At 49.5% G+C, this 26,328-nt stretch overlaps 1 protein-coding gene across 1 annotated transcript in view; it reads right to left on the bottom strand.

Moving 5' to 3' along the window:
* Window positions 1-26,328, bottom strand: part of ECEL1 (endothelin converting enzyme like 1) — a 100,407-nt gene that overhangs the window by 19,367 nt on the left and 54,712 nt on the right. The window contains 8 exon segments of the mRNA XM_048505946.1: window positions 4,503-4,606; window positions 7,256-7,330; window positions 9,373-9,471; window positions 15,558-15,780; window positions 19,775-19,899; window positions 22,150-22,242; window positions 23,438-23,548; window positions 26,186-26,254. Of these exon segments, the coding sequence (XP_048361903.1) occupies window positions 4,503-4,606; window positions 7,256-7,330; window positions 9,373-9,471; window positions 15,558-15,780; window positions 19,775-19,899; window positions 22,150-22,242; window positions 23,438-23,548; window positions 26,186-26,254 (899 nt within the window).

The raw sequence follows: 26,328 nt of genomic DNA, 5'->3' as shown, positions 1-26,328 counted from the left end.
CTTGCGGCGCAACCATTTTAAACCCAGAAATCCCTGTGTGCTTTTGCGTGTATTAAATGGGAAGAAAGTGTGGTACAGGAGGGCTTAGCATTTCAGACTAGAACTGAGCAAACCTTGGAGCAGCAGTGGCGTAGGAGGTTAAGAGCTCGTGTATCTAATCTGGAGGAACCGGGTTTGATCCCCAGCTCTGCCGCCTGAGCTGTGGAGGCTTCTCTGGGGAATTCAGACTAGCCTGTGCACTCCCACACACGCCAGCTGGGTGACCTTGGGCTAGTCACAGCTTCTTGGAGCTCTCTCAGCCCCACCTACCTCACAGGGTGTTTGTTGTGAGGGGGGAAGGGCAAGGAGATTGTCAGCCCCTTTGAGTCTCCTGCAGGAGAGAAAGGGGGGATATAAATCCAAACTCTTCTTCTTCTTCTTCTCCTTCTTGGTTACGGCTGCCAGTTGTCTGGAGAAAAATGTCCATTCCCTTTAATACAGGCTCAATAGGATCTGATTTACCTTCAGCCATTAAAAGCTTCAATGACTCACTTCTATCTATCTGGAAGCCTCGATTAAGTATTTTTCTTTTCTTTTTTTTTAAATCGTTAGCATTTTTTTGTGTACTGGCTCACACATTTTTTATCAAGAGCATACGGTATTTTTGCTGTGACGACCTAGCAATCCTATTCACAAATCAAAGAGTGTGTATGTAAAGTGTATGCTCCATTGCTCTTTGTATGTATGCACAGTGATTCTCACGTTACAGTAAACACATGTACAGCTGACCTTGTGATTGAAACATCACATATGTCGAGGTATTGGTTCCTGGTTTCATTCGTAAAGCGAACACACACTGGCTCTTATAAATAGTTCCACCACATGCACAAGCGGGAACGGTGAACGTGCGTTCAGTGTAACATTTTTAATCAGGGCTATCCAATATGTGTTATGTGTTTGTAATTTATGAATAAGTTTCCTAATGGTTATTCCAAAGAGAATGTTCAACACCACCCTCCTCCCCCAACTATTCTATAGTTAAAGAGACAGATTCTAGAATTCTACCATAAACGAGAGACGGCTCCTACAGTCTTGCTTGGCTCTGTCTATTGCTGAATTATAATCTAATCATCTTTGGTAAAGCAAAAGAAAATGGAAGAAGAAGAAGAAGAAGAAGAAGAAGAAGAAGAAGAAGAAGAAGAGGAGGAGGAGGAGGAGGAGGAGGAGGAGGAGGAGAAGGAGTTTGGATTTATATCCCCCCTTTCTCTCCTGCAGGAGACTCAAAGGGGCTGACAATCTCCTTGCCCTTCCCCCCTCACAACAAACACCCTGTGAGGTAGGTGGGGCTGAGAGAGCTCCGAGAAGCTGTGACTAGCCCAAGGTCACCCAGCTGGCGTGTGTGGGAGTGCACAGGCTAATCTGAATTCCCCAGAGAAGCCTCCACAGCTCAGGTGGCAGAGCTGGGAATCAAACCCGGTTCCTCCAGATTAGATACACGAGCTCTTAACTTCCTATGCCACTGCTGCTCTCTTTTATTTCGCCTGCCTCTGCCAGGTATCTCTCTCTTGCCTGCTTCACGTTTCTTTTGGCCTCACTATGTCAACAAACCTGTGGTTCCATGGACAGAAATGGGAGGATGGATGGTAGGACCTTCCTCAGGGTCAAAAAGGGTGCTTATCTCTCAGTAATAGTGTAAACTGCTGTTAAGTCAGAGCCAACTTATTGAGAGCTCATAGGGTTTCCAAGGCAAGTAGAAGAAGAGTTTGGATTTATATCCCCCCTTTCTCTCCCACAAGGGGCTTACAATCTCCTTCCCCTCCCCCGCAACAGACACCCTGTGAGGTGGGTGGGGCTGAGAGAGCTCCGAAGAACTGTGACTAGCCCAAGGCCACCCAGCTGGCATGTGTTGGAGCACACAAGCTAATCTGGTTCACCAGATAAGCATTTCCAGCTGAAGTGGCAGAGCGGGGAATCAAACCCGCTTCTCCCGTTTAGAGTGCACCTGCTCTTATACCACGCTGGCTCTGAGATGTTCAGAGGTGGTTTGCCACTGCGTGCCTCTGCGTAGTAACCTGGGACTTCCTGGGCCGTCTCCCATCTAAATACTGGCCAAGGTAGACTCTCCTTAACTTTAGACTTGATGAAATCAGGCTCCCTTGCGCCATCCGAAATAGGGCCTTTATCCTTGCAGGAAACCATCAGGGAACTGAAACACTACCGCCCCCCAATTTCCCCAAAACCTGACCCTCCACATGCCACCAGTAGCAATGCTAGTATTTTCCTGGGTATCAAATCTCCAGAGGCAGTTTCCAGTAATTCCTAGAGCTACCACCATCATTTCCGTTTTTCCCTAGAAGTGACATCATCACACTGGTGATGCTGTCCCGCTGTGTCTCTGCCCAAGGACGTGGGTATAGATTTTTAATGGGGAGGGGTTTGGGGGGGCCCTAGGGCATGGCCACACCTCCCCACTCGCCCTAGGGCATGGCCACACCTCCCCAAGCCCCGCCCCTGGCCTAGCTTTATAAAAGCAGCTCTCCGAGGCCGGGGATGGCAGACTCCTCTGCCCTGCCCCTCCCCTCTGGGCAGAGGCATAGAGGGAAAATGGAGCCCGGTGCAAAATCTGAGCCCCGGGCAGCCACTGTGATGCTGGAATCCACCCCCAAACAGCACCACTTTCAATGGTGTTTAAACGAGAGAGCCCAAATTCTCCTTTTAAATCCACCTTAAAGGGAGAATCTGGGGTCCCCAGTTAAACAACATTGAAAGTGATGCTGTTTTGGGGTGGATTATCCCCCACCCTGAAACAGCATCACTTTCAACGTGGTGTAGTGGTTAAGAGCAGGTGCATTCTAATCTGGAGGAACCGGGTTTGATTCCCGGCTCTGCCACTTGAGCTGTGGAGGCTTATCTGGGGAATTCAGATTAGCCTGTGCACTCCCACACATGCCAGCTGGGTGACCTTGGGCTAGTCACAGCTTCTCGGAGCTCTCTCACCTCCACCTACCTCACAGGGTGTTTGTTGTGAGGGAGCAAGGGCAAGGAGATTGTCAGCCCCTTTGAGTCTCCTGCAGGTGCTGCTAGCCCAAACAATGCGCTCCCTGCAGGCCAAACACTGAAAAAGCACTAAAATGTTTTAAAAACCCACAAACGGAGGGGCAGAGCTTCGGATATGAAGGGGGGGTTCAAACCCGAGAACCCCCCCTTACCTACGTCCATGTCTCTGCCCCTAACTCTCCCACTTAGCAACCACTGGGAAGTTTGAGGGTATGATGCTATGTGCCCGGCAGCTCTCAAAATCACCAGAAACTTTGTGGTAAAACCATAGACTTTTCCAGCAATTTCTTGAGCTACCCGCTGCCACCTACTGGCGATGTGGTAGAACTGCACACGCAACAAGGCTGTGCTTGTAAAATTTCCTCCATGGGATCTAGGGAGGAAGGGATCCATGCTCCAACTGTGGGACTGACAAGCATATTTCCTAACAACGCCACAGTCCTTCTGGCTTCAGGCCTTCCTAGACTGTCTTTGCCATCAGCCAATTGCAGCCAGTGGCTAGATGAATAAGCAGGCAAATGGGGAAGGTGTTGATGTCGGTGGGAGTGGATCACAGATGACTGGAGCAGTGATTAGAAGAACTGGTGCCACAGTCACCTGCAGGCTGCAAGCTAACTGAAAATTTCCTGGGTGGATCAGCCTTCCCCTAATATCTTCATTGATGCCAGAGTGGCAGGGTGCCAAGCTAGCAAGGAGCAGCAGTGGTGTAGGAGGTTAAGAGCTCGTGTATCTAATCTGGAGGAACCGGGTTTGATTCCCCGCTCTGCCGCCTGAGCTGTGGAGGCTTATCTGGGGAATTCAGATTAGCCTGTACACTCCCACACACGCCAGCTGGGTGACCTTGGGCTAGTCACAGCTTCTCGGAGCTCTCTCAGCCCCACCTACCTCACAGGGTGTTTGTTGTGAGGGGGGAAGGGCAAGGAGATTGTAAGCCCCTTTGAGTCTCCTGCAGGAGAGAAAGGGGGGATATAAATCCAAACTCTTCTTCTTCTTCTTATACCAGTGGTGGCGAACCTTTGGCACTCCAAATGTTATGGACTACAATACCCATCAGCCCCTGCCAATTGGCCATGCTGGTAGGGGCTGATGGGAATTGTAGTCCATAACATCTGGAGTGCCAAAGGTTCGCCACCACGGTCTTATATGAACCCAATACCATTCAACTGTGACGTTGCTCAAAACTTCTCTCTCTCATGATAAAAGTTGGGACGGTTCCAAAGAACGCACAATATTTTTCAACTGCCTGGATTTGCCGTCAGACGGCACTCGTATTCCGATTGATCTTGTGCATGTAATGCTCCTTCCCGCCACTAGAGCCCGCCAAACAACTGTTACAGGAAACGAGGAGGCAGAGGGCGGTCCTAAGGAACAGCTGCAGCATTTGAATTCAGGTCCCTGCAGCGGCTTCCTGAATCAATTAGGAGCAATCGATGCAGATGACACAGCTGCAAAGACGAGAGACTTACGCTGACTTGTCCACCTCCTGACGGATCTTCTTCACCGACAACTTAATGCTGAATTTGATGCTATTGAGGATGTTCTTGAAGTAGGTTTTCTCGTGGACTTCGAACTGTGGAAGGGTGCAGTTGAAATTAGACTCAGCAGTGGGGGGAAAAAAAACTTGGACTGGAGACTTGGAATGACATGCCCCGCCTTAGGAAAATATATTCACGTGTTTGATATATTACGTCCCTTACGCTTAGCTTTCCAGCTCCTTAGCCACTGAATGAAGCCGTAAAGCAGCAATGAAAATATATACGGAAGCCAGTGTTGACAAGAATAAAATCTAAGCAAATAGAGCAAGATGACAACGTGGAATAATAAGCGGGGAGCGGGACAGAATAATTAAAAGGACCATTAAAACGGTAATAGAAATTGTGAGTGATTTACAGCCGTCGCTTTAAACCCTCCAAAGCAGAGCAGAGCAGCGCAAACGTCGTAAAACAGAAAAGAGGAGCAGGCGAAAAAAAATGGACAAAACGTTTGGGCAAAAAGAAGTATTTTCCCTGGCGCCGAGTTTGCTAACTCAGGGATGGCAAATTCCCGGGGATTTGGGGGCAGAGGTGGGATCCAGCCGGTTCTCACAGGTTTCCGGGAGTAGGTTACTAATTATTTGTGTGTGCCGAGAGGGGGTTACTAATGGGGGATTTTGCCACGTGATTTTTGCCTTCGTTACGCCCCTCCTCTCAGCAGTGGCGCGCAGAACTTGAAGCAGTCTAGCAGGAGGTGCCCCGAAGCGCAAGCGTGGCAGCCTTAAGTGCCTGCGCGCAAGATGTCGTGCATTCGCCCATGGAGACTGGCGCCCAGTGGCTGCAAAAGTTTCTGGCTACAGCCCCGCCCCGGAATGCCCTGCCCCAGGAATGCCTGGCCATGCCCCCGTCGTGCCCTGCCTGGCCCCACTGGCGCTACGCCACAGTTTGAATTCCACCACCATGGGAACCTGTTACTAAAATTTTTGGATCCCAACACTGTTTGGGGGTGCAGCTTGAGGATGGTGGGGTTTGAGAAGGGGCGGGGCTCAGCAAGGATGTGATGTCATGGAGTCTACTCTCCGAAGGAGCCATTTTCTCCAGCGGAACGGATCTCTGTAGTCTGCCGAAATTCCAGGAGATCTCCGGGCCCCACTTGGGGGCTGGCAACCCAACCTGGTGCCAAAAGATTAAAGTCCGAGTGTGGCTGCTGGGGGAGGTGTTTTAAAATTGGCGTGCCACCACAGAGAAGGCCTTGCCCTTTTTCATGGTCACGTGCCTTACTGGGATGCTAGCCACAGACGAGGCAGGGCCTCTTATAGGATCTCATTTGATGAGCAGGTTCCTATAGGATGCATAAGATGTACAACCAGAGGTGGGATCCAACCAGTTCTCACCACTTCTCTAGAAGTGGTTACTAATTTTTTTCTGAGTGCCGAGAAGGGGCTACTAAAGCAACCTCCCTGCCCAATAGGGACTGGAGGGGCGTGTGTGCGGCGGCGCCACTGTTTGGATCCCACCACCATCGGAACCTGTTATTAAAATGTTTGGATCCCACCACTGTGTACAACTGTAGAAGAGTGAATGGGCCAAGCGTCCTTGGGAGATGAATCACTGTGACCACTCTCAGCAGATTAATCAACTAAAGCTTTAGCTGATTAATTGATGGGGGCCATTTCATTCAACATAAAAAACTAATTTTATATATTTTAATTTTACTTCGTTTATACTCTGTTACTCTCTCCAAAGGAAGAGTGGCTAACAGTAAGAACATAAGAACAAGCCAGCTGGATAAGACCAGAGTCCATCTAGTCCAGCTCTCTGCTACTCGCAGTGGCCCACCAGGTGCCTTTGGGAGCTCACATGCAGGATGTGAAAGCAATGGCCTTGTGCTGCTGCTGCTCCCGAGCACCTGGACTGTTAAGGCATTTGCAACCTCAGATCAAGAGGATCAAGATTGGTAGCCATAAATCGACTTCTCCTCCATAAATCTGCCCAAGCCCCCTTTAAAGCTATCCAGGTTATCCAGTGTTCTCCTTTCCTGCATTTTATCCTCACCAAAACACTCCGCTGTAGGTTTAGCAGAGAATGGGTGACTGTCCCAAGGTCGCCTAGCAAGATTCCATGTGTGCGTGGGGATTCGAACGCAGGTCTTCCAGATCCTAGTCCAACTGTCTAACCAACACCCCCATTGGTTCTGTGGTATTAAGGATAATGTATTGTTGAAGGCTTTCACGGCCAGAATCAAGTGGCTGTTGTGGGTTTTCCGGACTGTGTGGTTGTGGTCTGGTAGTTTGTATTTGTGGGCAAAACATTAGAAGCAACAACTACCGGACCGCGGCCACACAGCCCAGAAAACCCACACAACAGCCAATTAAGAATGAGTTTGTTGGTTTTTGAGACTGTTTTGGTTCCAGTGTGTTCCTGAATAGGAAATTAAACATATTAAAAAATCCCCCCAAAGACTTCTCCTCTCGATTCTGGACAGGCAGGTTCTGCAATCAGATCTGTAGGTTCCCCGGCCCTTCCTTCCGTATCTCAGGCGGCCATCTGGGTCGAGCAGGCCCATTTATTTCAGCGTAATTAGTTCGTTAATTAACAGGTTAATCGGACAAAAGGCAGGTTGATTAATCAATTATTTTTTTTTGGTAGTTGATTGACAGTGCTACAAATTACTCTTTGCCCTTGACTGTCTCTGGGGAGACGCTCTAGGAAAGGGGGGGATATGCTGAGGGTCCCCGGAGTCTTGCCTCGTATTCCTTGTCGATGGCCTCCGGGTTGAGCAGAAAATCTGGGTAGCCGATCATCACCATCATGTGCTGGAGCTGCAAGAGGAAGAAGGCTTAGACACTCGGGGAGGGGCCCGCTTGGAGCAGCCCCCCCCCCACAAAACAACCTCCCGGCCTGTCGATCTGCTCAGTTAAGAACATAAGAACATAAGAACAAGCCAGCTGGATCAGACCAGAGTCCATCTAGTCCAGCTCTCTACTACTCGCAGTGGCCCACCAGGTGCCTTGGGGAGCTCACCTGCAGGAGGTGAAAGCAAGGGCCTTCTGCTGCTGCTGCTGCTCCCGAGCACCTGGTCTGCTAAGGCATTTGCAATCTCAGATCAAGGAGGATCAAGATTGGGAGCCATAGATCGACTTCTCCTCCATCAATCTATCCAAGCCCCTTTTAAAGCTATCCAGGTGAGTGGCCATCACCCCCTCCTGTGGCAGCATATTCCAAACACCAATCACACGTTGCGTGAAGAAGTGTTTCCTTTTATTAGTCCTAATTCTTCCCCACAGCATTTTCAATGGATGCCCCCTGGTTCTAGTATTGTGAGACAGAGAGAAAAATTTCTCTCTGTCAACATTTTCTACCCCATGCCTAATTTTATAGACTTCAATCCTATCCCCCCTCAGATGTCTCCTCTCCAAACTAAAGAGTCCCAAACGCTGCAGCCTCTCCTCATAAGGAAGGTGCTCCAGTCCCTCAATCATCCTCGTTGCCCTTCTCTGCACTTTTTCTATCTCTTCAATATCCTTTTTGAGATGTGGCGACCAGAATTGGGGTAGACATCCACTAACTTATTATGGTCCTAAAGAGTTCATACATTAAAGGACTGGATTTAGATGAGTTGAAGGAGAATTACTGGGCATGATTACATCTCTCCAAGGAAAGCAAGAAGGCCGACCTATGCAATTTGCACCCCACTGAACCCCAATGCAATGTAGCAGTTTTGCATAGCAGCCTGTCAAGGGGTTGGGAAGCTACTGGTTGCCCCCTGCCTGGGACAGCCAAAAACTGGAGGGCGTTGCCGAGCATGCCACGTGCCACAATACTTGGCTCACTGGGATGGCAGAGGGGCTTTGAGAGAGGTGGAAATGGCGCCCTGTGACATCGTGACCTCAATTCCCACTGGTAAACCAGAAGTGACATCACCGCATCAGGGTGACGCTCTAGGGCAGTGATGGCGAACCTTTTCGAGACCGAGTGCCCAAATTGCAACCTGAAACCCGCTTATTTATCGCAAAGTGCCAACACGGCAATTTAACCTGAATATTGAGGTTTTAGCTTAGAAAAAAGTTGGCTACGAGGCGTGCGTTACTCGGGAGTAAGCTTGGTGGTAGTTGGTGGCTTGGCTTTGAAGCAACCGTGCAACTCTTCCAACGGGTGAATCACGACCCCAGGAGGGTTTACCCAGAAGCAAACCCCGTTGCCAGCAGCAACCAAGCTTACTCTCAGGTAAAGGATCGCGCTTTAGTTCTTCACATGAAAATCAGTGGGGTTTAACAGCACTTTACAGGGTTATCTACACTGCTTCCCCAAAATTAGTTTTAATGCTAATAATCGAGCCCAGCGGCCCAGGCCAGCCTAGATGTGTGTGTGTGTGGGACAACTCTGTTTGTGCGTGCCCACAGAGAGGGCTCTAAGTGCCACCTCTGGCACCCGTGCCATAGGTTCGCCACCACTGCTCTAGGGATCCTGCAAATCTCTATGGCAAAACCAAAAAAGATCTGTGGGATTCCTAGAGCACCACTGTGACACAGCGACATCACTACCTCCAGCTATTAGGCTGGAAATCGCATTGCATCAGGTGCGGGGCTGGCTGTAGCTCCCTTTTAACTTTTACCACGGAATAACTAGTGGCGGTTGTGGCAGCGGGCGACTGCCACCAGCAGGCAACTGGCAATTTCAGTGGGGCCTCTGAAAGGGTACTCGAGCCACGAAGGATGTGCTCATGAAAAAATATCTTCCATACAGGTGATGTTAACAGGGTGCCACTATCTCCATTGAAAGAGCAGATTTTGCTTCCTTGAACCTGAGCGTAAAAAGGTAGATGGGTATTGGATGCCACAGAATCCTCTGGTCTGGCTCCCACCTTCGATCGTGCCGCCCGCCGCGTGGCATCGTCCATCCAGTCCAGCTCTTCCAACCGCCTGTCCAGGATATGTTTGATGTCTTCTACTAGCTGTTGCACCTGGTTGAAACAGAGCATCCAGACATGAATTCCCCTTTCCAAACAAACCTTTTAAAAGGTTTGAGGCAGGAAATAAAACGCTTCCTCCGCGGAGTTCTGCGCTGTTTGTACCACCAAACGTTTCATTTCTAACCTCAAAACGTTTCAAATGACTCCCCTTTCAAAACAAACGTCTGGCTGAAATGTTTTGAAAACGTCTTTAGTTGCTGTGCGATCTATTGACATTTCCCACGCTTCTCTGCTTCCCTGAAGTTCCTTTCTGAGCAGCAGTGGCGTAGTGGCTAAGAGATGGTGTACTCTAATCTGGAGGAACCAGGTTTGATTCCCCACTCTGTGGCCTGAGTTTTGGAGGCTTATCTGGGGAATTCAGATTAGCCTGTGCACTCCGACACACGCCAGCTGGGTGACCTTGGGCTAGTCACAGCTTCTCGGAGCTCTCTCAGCCCCACCCAGGTTAAGGACAGAGACAGGGTATACAGGTGTCTCTGTGCTAATAGTAGAAGCCTTCGACCTAAAATGGGGGAGCTGGAGTACAGAGTTTTGAAGGAGGACTTTGATATAGTGGGCATTACAGAGACAAGGTGGAATGAGGAGAACCAGTGGGATGCTGTTATACCAGGCTACAGGCTCTATAGGAAGGATAGGACAGGGCGCATTGGGGGTGGAGTTGCCCTTTACATCAAAGAGAGCATAGTGTCACATAAAATAGGCAACGCAAGGGGAGCTGGTTCCCCTACAGAATCACTGTGGATATCAATACCAGGTGTGAAGGACAGTTTAATATTAGGGATATATTATCATCCCCCTGACCAAAGTGCACAAGAGGATTCTGAGATGGAAAAAGAAATTAGAGAGGCCAACAAAAACAAAAATGTAGTGGTAATGGGTGATTTTAACTATCCCCATTTAAACTGGAAAAATGCATGTTCAGGTCATAGTAAGGAGAGAGCATTCCTGGATATACTAAATGACTGTGGCTTAGAGCAGATGGTTGTGGAACCAACCAGGGGAGAGGTGATCCTAGATCTAATTCTATGTGGGACCCAGGACCTGGTGCAGGAAATCAGTGTTGTTGAGCCGATAGGGAACAGCGACCACAATGCTGTCAGATTCAGTATCTCTGCATACGAACAATGACAACTACTAATGAAGTTACATTCACCTTCAGAAAGGGACATTTCTCAAAGATGAGGGGGATAGTGCGCAGGAAGCTGAAAGGGAAAATCAATCTTGATCCTCTTTGATCTGAGATTGCAAATGCCTTAGCAGACCAGGTGCTCGGGAGCAACAGCTGCAGAAGGCCATTGCTTTCACCTCCTGCCTGTGAGCTCCCAAAGACACCTGGTGGGCCACTGCGAGTAGCAGAGAGCTGGACTAGATGGACTCTGGTCTGATCCAGCTGGCTTGTTCTTATGTTCTTACCTCACAGGGTGTTTGTTGTGAGGGGGGAAGGAAAAGGTGTTTGTCAGCCCCTTTGAGTCTCCTTGCAGGAGTGAAAGGGGGGATATAAATCCAAACTCTTCTTCCTCTTCTAATGGCCCAGCAATCTCTCAAGGCCTTTGGATTTTGAGAGCATCTCCTGATTTTTAACTTAATTTTTAATACTTGCCCCTGTTGGTCCTTTAGTCTCAACAAGGTTACGTTTTTTTTTGGGGGGGGGTGGCTTGGGGGCTGTTCTGAATTGACGCACAATAACATAGCAGAACCATGTTCGCTGCAGCAAGCGTTTTTGTGAGTCAGAGCGCTGACTCACAAACGCATTTAACGCAATAAATTTGTCTTTCAGGCGCCGCAAGAGTCTGTGATATTTTGGCAGCAGCTCTCAGACATGGCTGCCGCGCCATCTCCTGATTCTTAGCATTCCTTCCAAGGGTTTTGACCTTCAATTAGATCCCTTCCCCATGTTGTTTTCAAGTCCAGTTTGACTGATGAAGAATATGAGAGGGAACACAAATGGTGGCAAAAGAGAAGCAAGTTAGCTGTAAGGGAGGCAAAAAAGGATTATGAGGAACGCATGGCTGCGAACATCAAGACCAGCAACAAACAGTTCTTCAAGTACATCAAAAGCAGGAAGCCAGCTAGGGAAGCGGTAGGCCCGTTAGATGACAAAGGAGCAAAGGGTGTGCTAAAAGATGACAGGGAGATTGCAGAGAAGCTGAATGAATTCTTTGCATCTGTCTTCACCCAAGAGGAGGTGAGGAAAATTCCTGCACCTGAACCAAGCTTCTTGGGAGGCTAATCCGAGGTGAACTGAAGCGAAGATAGTGGTAGACAAGGAAGAAGTTCTGGCTAAGCCATTGGATAAACTAAATGCTACCAAATCCCCTGGCCCAGATTGCATTCACCCAAGAGTTCTTAAAGAGCTCAAGCATGAAATTGCCAATCTTCTCACTTGAATATGCAACTTATCCCTGAAATCAGGCTCCATCCCTGAAGACTGGAAGATGGCCAATGTCACACACCAATCTTTAAGAAAGGATCTAGGAGGGACCTCGGGAAATTACAGCAGGCCAGTCAGTTTGACATCTGTTCCTGGCAAATTAGTAGAATCTATCATTAAAGATAAAATTATTAAACATGTAGAAAAGCAAGACCTGGCTGAGAAAGAGTCAGCATGGCTTTTTCATTGGTACAGGGGGCAAATCCTGTCTTACAAACTTACTAGGAGTTCTTTTTTGAGGGTGTAAACAGGCATGTGGGATAAGGGGGAACCAGTGGACACTGTCTACTTGGATTTCCAAAAGGCTTTTTTTGACAAAGTTCCTCACCAGAGACTATTATTGGAGAAAACTCCAGCAATCAAGGAATAAGAGGGGAAGTCCTCCCATGGATTAAAAACTGGTTGGAGAGAAAACAGGAAGCAAAGAGTGGGTGTAAATCGGGAAGTTCTCACAGGCATGAAGAGATGTAGGGAGTGGTGTCCCCAAGGATCCGTTTTGGGACCAGTAGTGCTCTTTAACTTATTCATAAATGAGACCTGGAAGTAGGGTGGGTAGCATGGTGGCCAAGTTTGCATGTGGATGATACCAAATTATGTAGGGTGGTGGAGAACCACAAAGCGATTATGGCTAAGAGCCTCCAAGCGGACCTTTGATAAATTAGGTGGATTGGGCTACGAAATGGCAAATGCAGCTCAATGTAGCAAAATGTAAAGTGATGCACATAGGGGCAAAAAATCCAAACTTCACATACACATCTAATACAGGGGTTTTAGTGCTATCAGTCACAGACCAGGAAAGGGATTTGGGCGTCTTGGTTGATAGTTCCATGGGAATGTCAACTCCAAGCATGGCAGCTGTGAAAAAGGCAAACTCTATGCTGGGGATCATTAGGAAAGGAATTGAGAATAAAACTGCAAAGATTGTCATGCCCTTATATAAAGCAGCAAAGTGGTGCTAATCGCGACTTGGAGTACTGTGTTCAGTTCTGGTCGCCACATCTCAAAAAGGATATCGAAGAGATAGAAAAAGTGCAGAGAAGGGCAACGAGGATGATTGAGGGACTGGAGCACCTTCCCTATGAGGAGAGGCTGCAGCGTTTGGGACTCTTTAGTTTGGAGAGGAGGCGTCTGAGGGGGGACATGATTGAAGTTTATAAAATTATGCATGGGGTTGACAGAGAGACATTTTTCTCTCTTTCTCACAATACTAGAACCAGGGGGCACTCATAAAAAATGCTGGGGGGAAGAATTAGGACTAATGAAAGGAAACACTTCTTCAAGCAACGTGTGATTGGAGTTTGGAATATGCTGCCACAGGAGGTGGTGATGGCCACTAACCTGGATAGCTTTAAAAGGGGCTTGGACAGATTTATGGAGGAGAAGTTGATCTTTGGCTACCAATCTTAATCGTCCTTGATCTGAGATTGCAAATGCCTTAGCAGACCAGGAGCTTGGGAGCAGCAGCAGCAGAAGGCCCTTGCTTTCACATCCTGCATGTGAGCTCCTAAAGGCACCTGGTGGGCCACTGCGAGTAGCCCAGACCAGGACTAGATGGACTCTGGTCTGATCCAGCAGGCTCTTTCTTATGTTCTTATTTTTTTTGAAGAAGAAGAGTTTGGATTTATATCCCCCTTTCTCTCCTGCAGGCGACTCAAAGGGGCTGACAATCTCCTTGCCCTTCCCCCCTCACAACAAACACCCTGTGAAGTGGGTAGGGCTGAGATAGCTCCGAAAAGCTGTGACTAGCCCAAGGCCACCCAGCTGGCGTGTGTGGGAGTGTAAACGCTAATCTGAATTCTCCAGATAAGCCTCCACAGCTCAGGCGGCAGAGCTGGGAATCAAACCCGGTTCCTCCAGATCAGAGTGCACCTGCTCTTAGCCACTACGCCACGGCTGCTCAAGCCATACAATTTCTTCTATTTATACCCCGTGCATCCCCGAAGGGCTTGGGGGGGCACCCATCAATAATCAAGCCATACAATTTTTAAAAACAGTGATCAATAATTAAAATAGAAAACAGTAATAATGCAATAAAATGCCAGCAACAAGATAGAACAAGAATGAAAGATGCCGACTAAAAAGCATTATCCCACAGGGGCTGGTATTTGATAGTGTGAATAGTGTCAATCCGGTGGGGCTCCTGAAAAGGTCTGGAAGAATAGTTCCATCTTACAGGCCCTGCAGAATTGATTCAGATCTCGCAGGGCCCTGATCTCGTGCAGGAGTTTATTCCACCAGGGAGGGGCCAGGACAGAAAAGGCCCCGGCACTCATGGAGGCCAGCTGGATATCCTTCGGGCCCGGGATCACCAGATGGTTCTCCTCCGAACAGTGGAGGGACCTGGTTGGGCAATATGGGGAGAGGCTGGAAGCTACTTCCTACACTGGAAGCTACTTGGCACTGAATCAGCAAGGTCAGTATTTCCTGCTCTGACTGGCAGCTGCTGTCCAGAGGCTGAGGCCTTTCACATCATTGACTTATCCTTTTAAGCATAAGCATAAACATTTTATTGTCATTGTGCACGCACAACAAAATTTACAGCAGCATTCCTCGATGCACACAATTTCAGACTCATACCCCATCCTCACTTTCCCCTTCCTCCACCCATCCCTACACAGCCCCAAACTCATAACACAAAGCTGCGGAGTTCAGTATAGCCACAGCTCTACAGTAGAAGCTGTCTCTAAGCCTCTTTGTCCTAGTTTTGATAGACCTGTATCGTCTGCCGGATGGTCACAGTTCAAAAAGAGAGTGTGCTGGATGAGACGGGTCTCTCAGAATATTTTGGGCTTTCTTTAGGCTTCGGGAATTATAGAGTTCTTCCAAGGAGGGGAGAGGGCAGCCGATAATCCTCTGTGCAGGAGTGATCACCCTTTGGAGCGCCTTCCTATCTGCCACTGTGCAACTGGAGAACCATACACAGATGCAGTAGGTGAAGACACTCTCTATAGCACAGCGGTAAAAGGACACCAGGAGTTTTCCATTCAGTTGTGGTTTCCTTAAAAGTCTCAGATAGTACAGTCTTTGCTGGGCCTTCTTAACCACCGCGGCAGTCTGAACGCCCCAGGTCAAGTCCTCTTTAATCATGACACCCAGAGATGTAAAACTAGCCACCCGCTCTACTTGATCTCCATTTATAGTCTTTTAACTGAAGATGCAGGGCATTAAACCTGGGACTGTCTGCATGCTAATCTAAGGTGACCAGATGGTCACCTTTGTGAACCGGGATGGGGGTAGGCAGCTGCGCGCGCACGGCTGCAGGAGCGCACTGCCTTCTGCGGCACTGCCATTACGGCAAGCCCCAGAAGGCCGTGCTCCTGGGGCCGCACACGCGGGAGGCTGCCGCACTGCCTTGCGCCCCAGAAGGCAGTGCGGCAGCCTCCCAAAAAGCGGGACAATTGAAATAACCTGTGGGACGCAGGACAAATTGTTAGAAGGCGGGACTGTCCCGCCAAAAGCGGGACGTCTGGTCAGCCTGTGCTGATCAGATACTCTTCCATTGAGCCACACCCTTCATATCATCCAAATGGCAGAAGCAGGTCACAATCCTTCTAGTTTTCTTGGAAGGTGGATATCCAACTGGTACAGAATGACACCTGCCCACTTCTGGCATCTCTGGCCCCTTCTACCTTGGATGGGCACCTACCTTGGCCTTGCTGGTGGAGGAGAAATACTCTTCCACGAAGAGGGCTCCCAAGGCCATGCCGAAGTGTTTGTTGGCCTGGCTCAGGCACGCTTTGCCCAGCTCTTGCTGCTTCTCGGCTCCCTCCATCTCCTTGGCAAGCTCATGGATGGCATCCCGGAAGGGCGTGGAAAGATGCTCACTCAACACCACTGCGATGCGCCACAGCATGTAGTTGTGGAGGATCCTAGAGCGGGACGAACACACGGTAGAAATCTTAGGAGAGGGATCGCCGAAGAACTGCGGCTAGCCCGAGGTCACCCAGCTGGCGTGTGTTGACGTGCACAGGCTGACCTGGTTCCCCAGATAAGCCTCCACAGCTCAAGCGGCAGAGCGGGGAATCAAACCCGGTTCTCCAGATTGGAGTGCACCTGCTATTAACCACTACGCTGCGATCCTCTGAAGGTGCCAGCCACAGATGCAGGTGAAACGTCAGGAGAAAATGCTACTAGAACACGGCCATACAGCCCGGAAACCACACAGCACCCCACTACACTATGCTGTCTCACGAGCCAGCATGGTGTAGTGGTTAAAAGGGGCGGTCTGGAGAACTGGGTTTGATTCCCCAGCCCTCTGCATAAAGCCTCCTGGGTGACCTTGAGTAAGTCACAGTTCTCTCAGAACTCTCAGTCCCACCTCCCTCACAAGGTGCTTGTTGTGAAGGGGTGAGGCTGGAAGGTGATTGGAAGCCGCTTTGAGACACCAACTCCTCTTCTCCTTCCTGACTTTAATCAGCATAAGCGGAGTTTGTCTATTAGAAAAAAACTCCCCGCAAGCAGAAAACTAATTTCTCAGGGAAATTTCAAAATGCTTCACTTCAAAATGCTACTTTTTGTTGCGTAGTGAAGATAGTTTCAGACAGCACCTAGATTCAGTTCTTAAAGAGCACCTCAAAGAGACGAACAAGATTTTCAGGGTAGGAGCAAGGAGGAAATATAGGCCTTCGACTCTCAGCAGCTTGTGCCCTGGAAATCTTGTTGGTTTTCAGGTTCTACTGAACTCGAATCTGGCTGCTCCGCCGCTACCCGCCCGACACTTTGTTTAGCGAGAAGCGTTCAAGCGTGTAATCCCATGTGAAGCACTAAAGCGGCGCAGTCTAGGAAATTCTCTTTCGGCTTATTCCATCAAAATATTTAATTAAGATCGTACGGCATATAGCAGGCAGAAGTTTGGATCCTATAAATGAGTCCGTGCGTGCTCTGCAGAGAAGCAGGCTTCTTCTTTTCTTCTCCAGACGGTGCCGTGGGGGGGGGGGGGGAACTGCCCCCTGTGCCCTCCCCAACACGCCTCACTTACCTTTAAAAGTTAAAAGAGCAGTCTGCTCCAGCCTGCGAGGGAGGCCCGAAGGGAGGGGTGGAGGGAGCGATTCTCCACCCCCCATGCCTGCGCCGGCAGGGGCGTAATGCCCATTGGGCAAGGTGGGCAGCTGCCCAGGGCACCACCTTGTGGGGGGCATCAAAATGTAGGGTTCGTTTTGGGGTATTTTTAGTGGTTTTCCATTTTTAGCCTGCAGGGGGCGCAGTTTTTAGGCTAGCAGCACCAAAATTTCAGTGTATCATCAGGAGACTCTCCTTATGATACCCACCAAGTTTGGTGAGGTTTGATTCAGGGGGGCCAAAGTTATGGACCCTCAAAATTGTAGCCCCATCTCCTATTAGCTCCCATTGGAAACAATGGGGGACGGGGCACCCCCTTTGGGAGTCCATAACTTTGGACTCCTTGAAACAAAGCTCACCAAACCTGCGGGGTAGCATAAAGATAGTCTCCTGATGATACGCTGAAATTTTGGTGCTGATATGTCTAAAAATGCACCCCCTGCAGGCACCAATGTCCTGGTGCAAAAAAAAAATGGTCGTGGTGGAGTGGCTGCCCATGGGGGGGGGGGGGGGCATCCAACTCAGGTTTTGCCCAGGGCTACAGTTTGCCTCGTTACGCCCTGTGGTTGCTCCACCCGTGCCTCCAAATCTTCCATTTGTGGAACTGCCCACTGAAAACCATTGCTGTCTTGCACAAATTTATTTTTTAGCAGAAGAGAAAGCATGCTCCACAAGAGAGGCTACCTGGGGTGCATGGAACACTTTCACAGGATCCAGGCCAATCTAGAAATGGGGATGCTTTTAAGAACAGACCCCTCTCCTAAGAACATGAGAACAAGCCAGCTGGATCAGACCAGAGTCCATCTAGTCCAGCATTCTGCTACTCGCAGTGGCCCACCAGGTGCCTTTGGGAGCTCACGTGCAGGAGGTGAAAGCAATGGCCTTCTGCTGCTGCTGCTCCTGAGCACCTGGTCTGCTAAGGTATTTGCGATCTCAAATCAAAGAGGATCAAGATTGGTAGCCGTACCCTGTTTCCCCGAATATAAGACATCCCCTAAAAATAAGACAGAGTAGAGGTTTTGCTGAAGTGCGAAATATAAGGCATCCCCCGAAAGTAAGACGTAGCAAAGTTTTTGTTTGGAAGCATGCCCGACGAACAGAACACAGAAAAATAAGACATCCCCTGAAAATAAGACATAGCGCATCTTTGGGAGCAAAAATGAATATAAGACACTGTCTTATATTTGGGGAAACACGGTAGATCGACTTCTCCTCCATAAATCTGTCCAAGCCCTTTTTAAAGCTATCCGGGTTAGTGGCCATCACCACCTCCTGTGGCAGCATATTCCAAATACCAATCACACGTTGCGTGAAGAAGTGTTTTCTTTTATTAGTCCTAATTCTCCCCCCCCCCCCCAGCATTTTCAATGAATGCCCCCTGGTTCTAGTATTGTGAGAAAGAGAGAAAAGCACGTTTCACAGGGCAGCAAAACAGCTGAATTAGAGTCTAGTAGCTCCTTAGAAACCAACAAGAATTTCGGGGACGAGCTTTCAAAAGCTCCTTTCGCCAGATATGGGACAGGACGGCGATCTCTGCTCACCTGTGCAGCTCCCTCCCCAATCCTGCAACACCTCTCCCATTTTCCGAGTGGGGTACAAGGACTCAGAGATCCGCATTCGGACTCATACCTGACAAAGGGAACTTTGGCCCTTTCCACACAAACCGTTTCAAACGTTTTCAAGCAGGAAATAAAACATTTCCTTCTGCATGGTTTTTTCCTTCTTTGGTTCCCGTTTTCCTGTTTTCGTGTTCACATTCATCCATGTAGGCAGTGATTGAAGCTCGCCACAGATTCGTCCAGGTTGCTGTCGCACCTTCTCACGGAGACGCGTCTATTTTTTTTTTACTTCCTACCGACGCGCAGCTACGCAGACATGCACCAATGAATCCCCACGTGCTGATGTTTCACAAAACGACCATCTGCACCTGCGTAGCTACGCAGACGTAAGCCTCAACATTTAAAAATAAAGGGGAAAGGAGGCGAATAAAGCACCTCTGGCCCCACCGTTCACTCATGAGCAGCTGCAACCTGGGATTTTTGAAAAGACTCGCTGGTTTAGTGATTTTCAAAAAAATAGGTTTTGGGGAAAATAACACGGGGCACGCTCGTTTAGGGGCGGGATCTGTGCTGAAAACCCAATGGGTTTTTAGTGTCCTACATCTGTGCTTATTTGCCCGTGCGGAGGCAGCCTCATAGAACCATAGAGGGGGGATATGATTGAAGTCTATAAAATTATGCATGGGGTAGAAAATGTTGACAGAGAGACATTTTTCTCTCTTTCTCACAATACTAGAACCAGGGGGCATTCATTGAAAATGCTGGGGGGAAGAATTAGGACTGATAAAAGGAAACACTTCTTCACGCAACGTGTGATTGGTGTTTGGAATATGCTGCCCCAGGAGGTGGTGATGGCCACTAACCTGGATAGCTTTAAAAGGGGCTTGGACAGATTTATGGAGGAGAAGTCGATTTATGGCTCCCAATCTTGATCCTCTTTGATCTGAGATTGCAAATGCCTTAACAGACCAGGTGCTCAGGAGCAGCAGCCGCAGAAGGCCATTGCTTTCACCTCCTGCATGTGAGCTCCCAAAGGCCCCCTAGTGGGCCACTGCGAGTAGCAGAGAGCTGGACTAGATGGACTCTGGTCTGATCTAGCTGGCTTGTTCTTATGTTCTTATGTTCTTAGAGTTGGAAGAGACCACAAAGGCCATCAAGTCCAACCCCCTACCATGAAGGACACACCCAATCAAAGCATGGATCACTACTGCCCCCTACTGTTCGATGCGGTTGTGCCCGCCCTTACCTGATTGGTGTGGTGTGGATGAGCTCCGATACCCGTTGTATGTAATCGGTGGCCAGCAGAACCACCTCCTCGTCTTCTGAAAAGTTGTCGTGGAATATTCGGTCGAGGAGCCGCTTCCATTTCAGCTGGAGGACATGGAGGGAAGACCCGCCCCCCCGCATTATTACCCACTGAGTCCACCAATGACATCGCCTCTGACTCCCACCCTTAGGACTTGCATGATTCTTGCACATGCCAGGTTGGAGTTTTTGTTCCTTGTGTGGGGTCTGTTTTTGTTCCTTGTGTGGGGTGGCCAAAAACAGGCTTCTTGTCCAGAAGTCAGATCCAACTTAAAAGAGTGGAAGATAGGACCCAGGGAAGCCTGACCTTTTGATAGGGGCGGAGCTGCAACAAGGTATATAAAGACAGTCTGACTGCTTTCCAAAGAGGATGGAGACTTTCAGCTATGCTGGACATAATCCTTTGATGGAATTAATCCTAGATCATTCCTGGATGACCTTCGCTCCATCTAGCATGGTGTAGTGGTTAAGAGCAGGTGGATTCTAATCTGGAGAACCGGGTTTGATTCCCCACTCCTCCACCTGTGTGGCAGAGGCTTATCTTGTGAACCAGATGTGTTTCTGCACTCTGACATTCCTGCTGGGTGGCCTTGGGCTAGTCACAGTTCTCTCTGAACTCTCTCGGCCCCACCTGCCTCACAAGGTGTCTGTTGTGGGGAGAGGAAGGGAAAGGAGTTTATAAGCCACCTTGAGTCCCTTTACAGGAGAGAAAGGTGGGCTATAAAGGCAAACTCTTCTGCTATTTAGACCCTGTCCTTCTTCCAAACTCAGGTTGGCACCTATGAATGGTAGTATTTATTTATTATAATCACAGACCATCCATAAAACTTAAAATGAGCCACACAAATTCCAGAGTATAAAAAAATAATTAGTGTTCCAAGGAGATCATATTCACATTTAATAGGTGACTTAAGAATTGGGAGATAAACGTAACAGTCCATTAAAACTTTAAAACCAATTTGTGTAAAACCAATAACTATTCTCAGATACTAATAACATTTAGTGATAAAAGATATGATTAAAGTAGTTATACATGATTGAAGTAGGCCCTTATGATTCTCCCCTTTAAAGAAAATATTTTAAAATATTTATCTACGAAAACATGGACAAAAGTAAAAAAAATATGAATTAAAACTAAGATGAATCTTAATATTCAGTTTTTAACAATGATATTTGAAAGAAGAAGAAGAGTTTAGATTTATACCCCCCCTTTCTCTCCTGCAGGAGACTCAAAGGGGCTCACAATCTCCTTGCCCTTCCCCCCTCACAACAAACACCCTGTGAGGTGGGTGGGGCTGAGAGAGCTCTGAGAAGCTGTGACTAGCCCAAGGTCACCCAGATGGCATGTGTGGGAGTGCCCAGGCTAATCTGAATTCCCCAGATAAGCCTCCACAGCTCGGAATCAAACCCGATTCCTCCAGATTAGATACACGAGCTCTTAACCTCCTACGCCACTGCTGCTCCTTCCGTCATGCTTGTATGTTCTCTCTTTCTTTAAATATTCGATTCGTTAAAGAATTAAAAAATGGAGAAGAAAGAGCAAAGAAAAAAATCCCTAAAAGATTAATGGTGGGAAGGAATCTCTTAACAGCGTTTCCGCCTGCCTGCCTCCACGAATCTTGGAGTTTCAAAGAGTTCAGGGATTCCCAGACCCACCTGTGGGTTCCCAAAAGTGGGGAGGGAGGGTGGTGAAAGAAAGATTCAACCTCCCAACCAGTGAAAATCCCGGGGACATGGGTACCCCATGCGCCCGGGGGTATAAGGTACCCCATGTCTCCGTTACCAGTACGCCACTGCTGGGAGTGATGAGATCTGTGCCTTTAAGAGTGAGTTGATGGGTGGAGTGCAGAGAACCAGGAAAAGCAAAGGTCCAGGAGAGTTAAGCTGGCAAGCTGTGCTGCAGGCAGCGGGGTGCCTCCTGTTACAACCCCACTGCGCAGGGAAGAGCCCCGAGGTAAGCATTTCATGCATAAAGGGCCAGAGCCTCTGAGGTACAAGGCGCCATAATTCCAGAAGTGCCGCCTTCTCTATTTGACCCTCACAACAACCATGTGAGGTAGGTTAGGCTGAGAGTGTGTGTCTGACCCAAGGCCGCCAAGTTGCCATGGCACAGTGGGGTTTCAAACCTGGACTCTCAGATCCTGGCCGGACGCCACAGGGCTCTTATGCATACATCTGTGGCCCACTGAGTTGAATGCAGCATACCAGCCACGCCCAGTGATTCACTGGGAATTTAGCAGACCTCCTGTTTTTTCTTGCACTCACAGTCCGGGGGGGACGGACGGGCAAGGGTTTCCCAACCCCTGCAGAACTTACATTCGGCATAATGGCTTGCAGCTCCCCCAATGTCACCTTGTTGTACATGGAATTGATGTCGCGGCGGAGGTCGTCGTATTCAGAGACTGTGATCTGGAAAGAGTCAAGGGGGAGGAGGGATAGAGAGGAAATAGGCAATGATTCCGTGCCCTGGCTCCAGAGGCATATCGGGGGGGAAATGGCGCCCGTGAAAACATCGGTGCCCCCCTCCCGCCCCCACGCCCCGCTTATTCAAGTCACCGGGACCTGCTGCTGACTGCTCCTGCCCCCCCAACCTCCATCGGAGCAGAGGCTGCACCTGCCTCGCTCCACGGGTGCCCAGGCTGCTTGCCAAGTTGCCACGACTCGGCATACCTGCCAAAGTCAGGAGCAGCAGTGGCGTAGGAGGTTAAGAGCTAGTGTATCTAATCTGGAGGGACCGGGTTTGATTCCCAGCTCTGCCGCCTGAGCTGTGGAGGCTTCTCTGGGGAATTCAGATTAGCCTGTGCACTCCCACACACGCCAGCTGGGTGACCTTGGGCTAGTCACAGCTTCTCGGAGCTCTCTCAACCCCACCTACCTCACAGGGTGTTTGTTGTGAGGGGGGAAGGGCAAGGAGATTGTCAGCCCCTTTGAGTCTCCTGCAGGAGAGAAAGGGGGGATATAAATCCAAACTCCTCCTCCTCTTCTTCTTCAAAGGGACGTGCACAGGCTCCCGGCTTGATCATGTGGGGGGCGCTATTTTGCATCCTCCACGTGATCTACTGGGTGGCGCCTGGGAGCGAATTGACCCCCCATGACCCTCTTGTAGATACGCTCCTGCCTAGCTCTGGTGAGGGCAGAGACGGGCAAAGAACGGATTGAGGTCTTGGGCACCTTATCACCTGCAACCGAGAACTGTTTCAGAATTTGTTGGGAGAATTGGCCAACCAGACTGCAGGAGTTTAGCAGGGATATGGGTCACGTCTGGATTCCTGGAACAGAGCTGGACTTCAACTGGAAGATTGGGGGTGGGAGGGGTCTCCGCAGGATGTGTGTGCATGATGTCATTCTAGGACATCTACTTCTTCTCAAGTCTATGGTATACCATTGAGCTGGCTCTCCAAAGCAGCCATTTTCTCCAGGGGAGCTAAACTCCAGTCTCCACCTGGAGGTTGGCAACTCAAGCTAGGTTCTGATTGTGGGGACCATGCAGGTCCCACCAAAAGCCACAGCTGGGGCATGGTCTGTCATAGCCATGTTGGTCTTCTCTGGTGCACGGGTGGTGCAAGACCTCACTCCTTCCCCTTCCCCACCCCGAAGAACTCACGTTGGCGAGCCTCTGTTCCAGCTGCAGGATCTCGCTGGCTTTCTGCTCCACGTGTTCTGCCCCCAACAGGCCCAAGAGACGCTCCATGAACACCCGGTAGGCAGCCAGGATCTGAGGCGGGACAGCAACGTCAACAGGAACGTCCGGAAGAGCCTCTCTTTACGAAGCATCCACACAACAAACCTTTCTTGTGCTCAGGTTTTGGGGCCGCCGAGAAATTCCGGTTTCACCACAGAGTTTCCGAAGATTCCTAAAGCTACCCTTTTAGTCAGTGGTGGGATCCAAACATTTTAGTAACAGGTTCCCATGGTGGTGGGATTCAAACTGTGGCATAGCGCCAATGGGGCTGGGCACAACGGGGGCGTGGCCGGGCATTCCGGGGGCGGGGCATTCCTGGGCGGGGCTGTGGCAAGGACGCAGCCGCTGCGCCGGTCCTTGGGCGGGAAACGAATGCACGCAGGCGCAGGCTGCCACGCACGCCGGTGCACCTCCTGCTAGACTGCTTCAAGTTCTGCGCGCTACTGCTGAGAGGAGGGGCGTAACTAAGGCAAAAATCAGGTGGCAAAATCACCAATTAGTAACCCCCTCTCGGCACATAGGAAACAACAGGACTGTATGATTTTTGGACCTAATGGAATTTCTAACAGAAAAGCAGACCCAATTAGTAACCCCCTCTCGGCACACACAAATAATTAGTAACCTACTCTCGGGAACCTGTGAGAACCTGCTGGATCCCACCTCTGCTTATAGTTACTAGGATTCTCGAGGAATTCTATGGTAAGAACTGGAAGTAGGCAAGCCCTTATTCTTTTTTTCTCCTGGGACGCCCATATCCCTGCCATTGGTTGTCTGCCTGCCCTATCATATTCTCACACGATTGAGGTAATGTGAGCATAGATATCTATGCTGACCAATTGGCTGGAGGAAAACAACCCATTGGGGTGGCATCTCTGCATCACCCATACATGACATACATGCAGCGACTGGAGCCCGTGGAAACAATCCAGGTTGCTTCTGTGCCTTTGTAACCCCCATGCTCAGAATGGATTGACCCAGTAAGGGGTGGAGACTCAAAGCAGCAGAAGGCTGCAGAGCTCATGTAGTTTGGAGGAGACAAGGCTACCAGACTCGGACCTTGGTTTTTTTTAATGTTTGTAATCGGTGAGAGTTCTCCTGGAAACCTTCATCGTGTTGAATCCTGTTCACCAAGCCCTTGGAGTCTTCAGGAGCCAACCCACTTGCAGGAAGAATTGGACTTGGCAATATCAGAAGACTATAACTAGAAGGACGAAGTGAAACCTGAACAGGACCTTGAAGTGTGATGTTAAATGTTGATGTTATATGTTATATGTTAAGAAAGTAAACCATTTTGTTTTTAAAATTTGTTGTTGCAAACTTATTCCAAGTTCTGCCCCACAGAACCCACAGATAGAGGTTACACCTTCACAAGGAAACGCTTCTATTTTTAATTTATTTCCTGCCATGGGTGTAGCTGCGCAGGCGTGCAGAAACGAAACCCCTGCAGCCATGCCGAACGTCCCACAATACGACCGGCTGCACCTGCGTAGCTGCGCAGGTACAACGCGCAGAAGGAAAAGGGGCCTCCCATCAACAGCCAGGCGATGTCAGCTGGATTCTCCCTGACCGTGGACAGCACGGAGGGAGGGGAATAAAGCCCCTCCTGCCTGGCCGTTCACGCAGGAGCAGTTCCAATTCGGGGGTTTTTGCAAAAGGATCTCCGTGATTTTTGGAAGTCCTGGGTTGAGGGTAATAAAATGGGGCGGACTCATTTTGGGGAGGGGTCCTGGCCAAAGTCCCCCCCTTCCCCCAAAAGGTTTGTTTTGCGTACTACACTCGTTACATTTGCCCTGTGCGGAATCCATCTTTGGCCCTTCTAGAAATGGTTCCTCCTAAAGCCGTGGTGACGAACCTTTGGCACTCCAGATGTTATGCACTACAATTCCCATCAGCCCCTGCCAGCACCGCCAATTGGCCGTGCTGGCAGGGGCTGATGGGTATTGTAGTCCATAACATCTGGAGTGCCAAAGGTTCGCCACCACTGTCCTAAAGGTTAGGGGCATTTCCCATTTATATCGCGACTCCGTATCTCCATAATTGGGGTTCTGTAAGACTCAGCCAATATTATACTGTCCTTCTTTGCAGACGGGGAGGGTGGCTGATAGAGAGTCAATCCCTCAGAGTTCCTAGCGAGTCCCTGGCAGAGCGTGAGATATGAACAGGACTCCGCTGGATTGTAGTAGCTCACTCAGTTAACCCTTTCAAGCAGTGGTGGGATCCAAAAATTTTAGTAACAGGTTCCCATGGTGGTGGGATTCAAACTGCGTGTATGTGAGCCAATGGGCTGGCCAAGGGCACCCACGGGGCTGGGCAGGCATTCAACGGGTATCATTCCTAAGGCGGCTAGTGGTAAGGACGCAGTCGGCCATGCCGGGCCTTGGGCCAGAAATGAATGCACGCAGGCGCAGGCTGCCATGCACGCCGGTGCACCTCCTGCCAGACTGCTTCAAGTTCTGCGCGCTACTGCTGAGAGGAGGGGCATAACTAAGGCAAAAATCATGTGGCAAAATCACCCATGAGTAACCCCCTCTCGGCACACACAAATCATTAGTAACCTACTCTCGGGAACCGGTGAGAACCTGCTGGATCCCACTTCTACTTTCAAGGTCTTGGAAGGGGAGACTTCAAAATCTGGGTCTATGTTGCTGGGAATATGCGTTTCTTTCTCACCTTTCCGCTTTCCTCATCCTGTCCCAGGTAGAGGGTTCGCTCAGACAGCGTCAGTCCATCTTGATCAATCTGCCAAGGCAAAAGGGGTGGGTGGGATTAAACACTTTGGCCGGGTAAGAGAGCAACCCTCTCCTCATTCTTCC

The sequence above is a fragment of the Sphaerodactylus townsendi genome, linkage group LG08 (assembly GCF_021028975.2).
Source record: "Sphaerodactylus townsendi isolate TG3544 linkage group LG08, MPM_Stown_v2.3, whole genome shotgun sequence".
Classification (NCBI taxonomy): domain Eukaryota; kingdom Metazoa; phylum Chordata; class Lepidosauria; order Squamata; family Sphaerodactylidae; genus Sphaerodactylus; species Sphaerodactylus townsendi.
The sequence above is the reverse complement of the archived record's forward strand: the minus strand, read 5'-3'. Positions and strand labels throughout refer to the sequence as shown.